Below are 2,760 nucleotides of genomic sequence, written 5' to 3'. Positions count from 1 at the left end.
GTCGTCGTCGTCCCCCCCCCGCCTCCTTTTCCCGCACACCCCGGCCCCCCGAGCTCCTCTAAAGCGAGAGCTTCCCTCCTCTGCTTTCTTATGAACCCAGGATGAGCAGCAAGGAAGACCCCAGCAAATGCTGTCCGGCGGCTGCTCCCATCTCCAGTTTTACCATCCAGTCCATCCTGGGCAGCAGCGGCAGCGCCGAACCCCCCCGGGAAACCGGTGGGAGGGTGACAGCCTGGCCCCCCCGCGGCCGGACCCTTTCCCTTTCCTCGGAGGACGAGGAACCGGAGGAAAGCTGGAAACATCGCGGCTGTTTCTGCCCCGAAGCTCAAAGCCCCGCCGAGGCTTGCCGCAAGCACCAGCCCCTCACCTTTACTTGTCTCGGTGAGTACCGGGACGGGGCGGACGGGCCCCCCCGGGATGGGCCGCGGAGGGCTCGGCCCCGGCCCGGCCCCCACCCGGGGCGGGCGGAGAAGGGGGGGGGGGGAATGTCGCACCCTCCCTGCTTTCGGGGCAGAGCGTATTTGCGCCGTCCGTGGCTGAAAGGGGGGGGAAGAACACCCTTAAAAATAGGGTGGCTTTTTTTTTTTTTGGTGTTTTTTCCTCTTCCCGCCCCACCCGGGGTTGATTCCCCCGAAGGGGCGCGATGCGATGGGTAACGCTGGTTTGCTTCGATTCTGCTTTATTTACAGCGCTCGGGCAAAGGGGGGGGGGAGAAAGATCTTTATTTTTTTTTAGCGTTACTCCTGACGAAACGGTCTGTGAAATGCAATGCTCTCAAGTAAAATCCGCCGGCTCGTGTCGGATAGGAAAGCACCCCTAGTCTGCTACTCGGCTGCCTTCGCCGAGGCGTGCACGTCCGTCCGTCCGTCTGTCTGTCCGTCCATCCATGTGCTGGAGGGACAGGGATAACCCCGAGGGGGATGGCTTCCCTCCTCCGGGAGGGGAGGCGGCGGGTGCTTGTCCCGGGGGCTCCCCTCGCTGCTTCTCCCCCCCCCCCCCCAAGCCGGGTCGTCGGGGAGGTCTCTGCCGTCGGGGGGTGCCGGTACCGGCCGCCGTGCGACCCCCGCGCTATCGTTGTGTTACAGGCAGCGCCAAGGGGAACGGAGCGGCGGCGGCGGGCAGCGGGGAGAGGGGGTCCTTCCTCTCGCCCCCCCAGCAGGACTGTAAGGAGGAGAAGGAGAAACCCCTGGGACCCTCCTCGCCCTCCTGCGGGGACCGGCAGCGCGACGGCGGGGACCGACAGGCCGGTGCGGCCAAGAAGAAGACGCGGACGGTGTTCAGCCGCAGCCAGGTCTATCAGCTGGAATCCACCTTCGACATGAAGCGCTACCTGAGCAGCTCGGAACGGGCCTGCCTGGCTTCCAGCTTGCAGCTCACCGAGACCCAGGTGAAAACCTGGTTCCAGAACCGCAGGAACAAGTGGAAACGGCAGCTCTCGGCCGAGCTGGAGGCGGCCAACATGGCCCACGCCTCGGCACAGACTCTGGTGGGGATGCCGCTGGTGTTCAGAGACAATTCCCTCCTCCGAGTGCCGGTGCCCCGGTCCATCGCCTTCCCCGCTCCTCTCTACTACCCCGGCAGCAACCTCTCGGCCTTACCGCTCTACAACCTCTACAACAAGATCGACTACTGAGCCGCCGGCTCTTCCCTTCCCTCCCCGCGGTCGCCCCGTCGGGGCCGGGACCGGGACCGGGGAACCGGGAAACCCGGGGCCGGGGCCGCCGCGGGGGCTTCGTGCAGGTTCTCGGCCCTCCTCCGCGGTGGGGACAAGAGGAACGAAACTGATGGGAGGGACGGGCAAACGGAGAAGCCCGGGGAGCCCGGGGGGCACCCCCCCTGCTCCCCTCCCACTATCCTGCCACTTGAAAACAAAAATAATTAAAAAAGCGTTATTTCAGATCTGTAAATATTTTTAAAGAAAGAAAACAAACAAAAAAATAAAACGTTTTAAGCCTCGTTTGTAAATTTGCCAGCTCCATCGCCTCTTCCCACCGGGCGGCCCTGCCCGGAGGGGTACCCCGGGACCGGGGGGGTGCCCCGCAGCCGGACCGGGCACGGTGGGAGCCGCCGCTGCGGGAAAGGGCCCGCGGGGCCTGGGACCGATGGACGGGAGAGCGAAAACGACATGTTGTAAAGCCGAGGGTTTATTTTATTTTTTTTATATTTTTTTTTTCTGCCTCCTGCTCGTTATCTCGTTTCCTGCAGGGATTCCCAGGCGGGCCTGCCCCGTACCCCTGCCCGTAGTCCCGCGGGACCGGCGGGGGCTCGGTCCCCAGGGTTTGGCTGGAAGACGAAGGGCCTTTCTCAAAATCTCAGAAGCGATTTCGGAAACGGGGACCGTTTTTCTGGTTTGCGGAGTATTTCGCTAAAAGCGGCGGTGACAGGCAGCGGGGCCGGCAGGTCCCGGTGATCGATCCCGGTGCCCAGCGGCTCCTCTCGCCGCCCCGGGGCACCCACGGCTGACTCCCCACGGAGGACGGAGTCAATCGTTCGCACAAAAAAAGTAAATCCCGCAGCAAGCGGGATTTAAACGGCGGCCACCGGCTCCGCGGGTACCGCCGGTACCGGGCGATGTTTACAGCACCGATAAGGGGGGTGCCTTCGCCGGGTAACGAAAAAACAAATAAAAGGGAGGGAAATAAAAAATCCGCAGGGATAAATAAGGTGGTTCTCGACGCCTGGGAGCGAGGAAGCTCTCCCTGCCCTTCCCAGCCCGTATCTGAAGCCGCAGACCCCCGGTTTGCTGCCCGGTGCTGCCCT

At 63.4% G+C, this 2,760-nt stretch overlaps 1 protein-coding gene across 1 annotated transcript; it reads left to right on the top strand.

Moving 5' to 3' along the window:
* Positions 1 to 101: 101 nt before the first annotated feature.
* Positions 102 to 1,633, top strand: HMX2 (H6 family homeobox 2). The gene is made up of 2 exons (XM_010581996.1): positions 102 to 381; positions 1,086 to 1,633. The coding sequence occupies exons 1-2, from the start codon at positions 102 to 104 to the stop codon at positions 1,631 to 1,633; spliced, it is 828 nt and encodes a 275-aa protein (XP_010580298.1).
* The last annotated feature ends 1,127 nt before the right edge of the window (positions 1,634 to 2,760 follow it).

The sequence above is a fragment of the Haliaeetus leucocephalus genome, unplaced genomic scaffold (genome assembly GCF_000737465.1).
Source record: "Haliaeetus leucocephalus isolate CR32 unplaced genomic scaffold, Haliaeetus_leucocephalus-4.0 Scaffold830, whole genome shotgun sequence".
Lineage (NCBI taxonomy): Eukaryota > Metazoa > Chordata > Aves > Accipitriformes > Accipitridae > Haliaeetus > Haliaeetus leucocephalus.
The sequence above is the reverse complement of the archived record's forward strand: the minus strand, read 5'-3'. Positions and strand labels throughout refer to the sequence as shown.

Coding starts and splice junctions, on each gene's coding strand:
- HMX2 (XM_010581996.1), top strand. CDS start 102: ATGAGCAGCAAGGAAGACCCCAGCAAATGCTGTCCGGCGGCTGCTCCC. Junction 382..1,085: donor CCTCACCTTTACTTGTCTCG/GTGAGTACCGGG, acceptor GTTGTGTTACAG/GCAGCGCCAAGGGGAACGGA.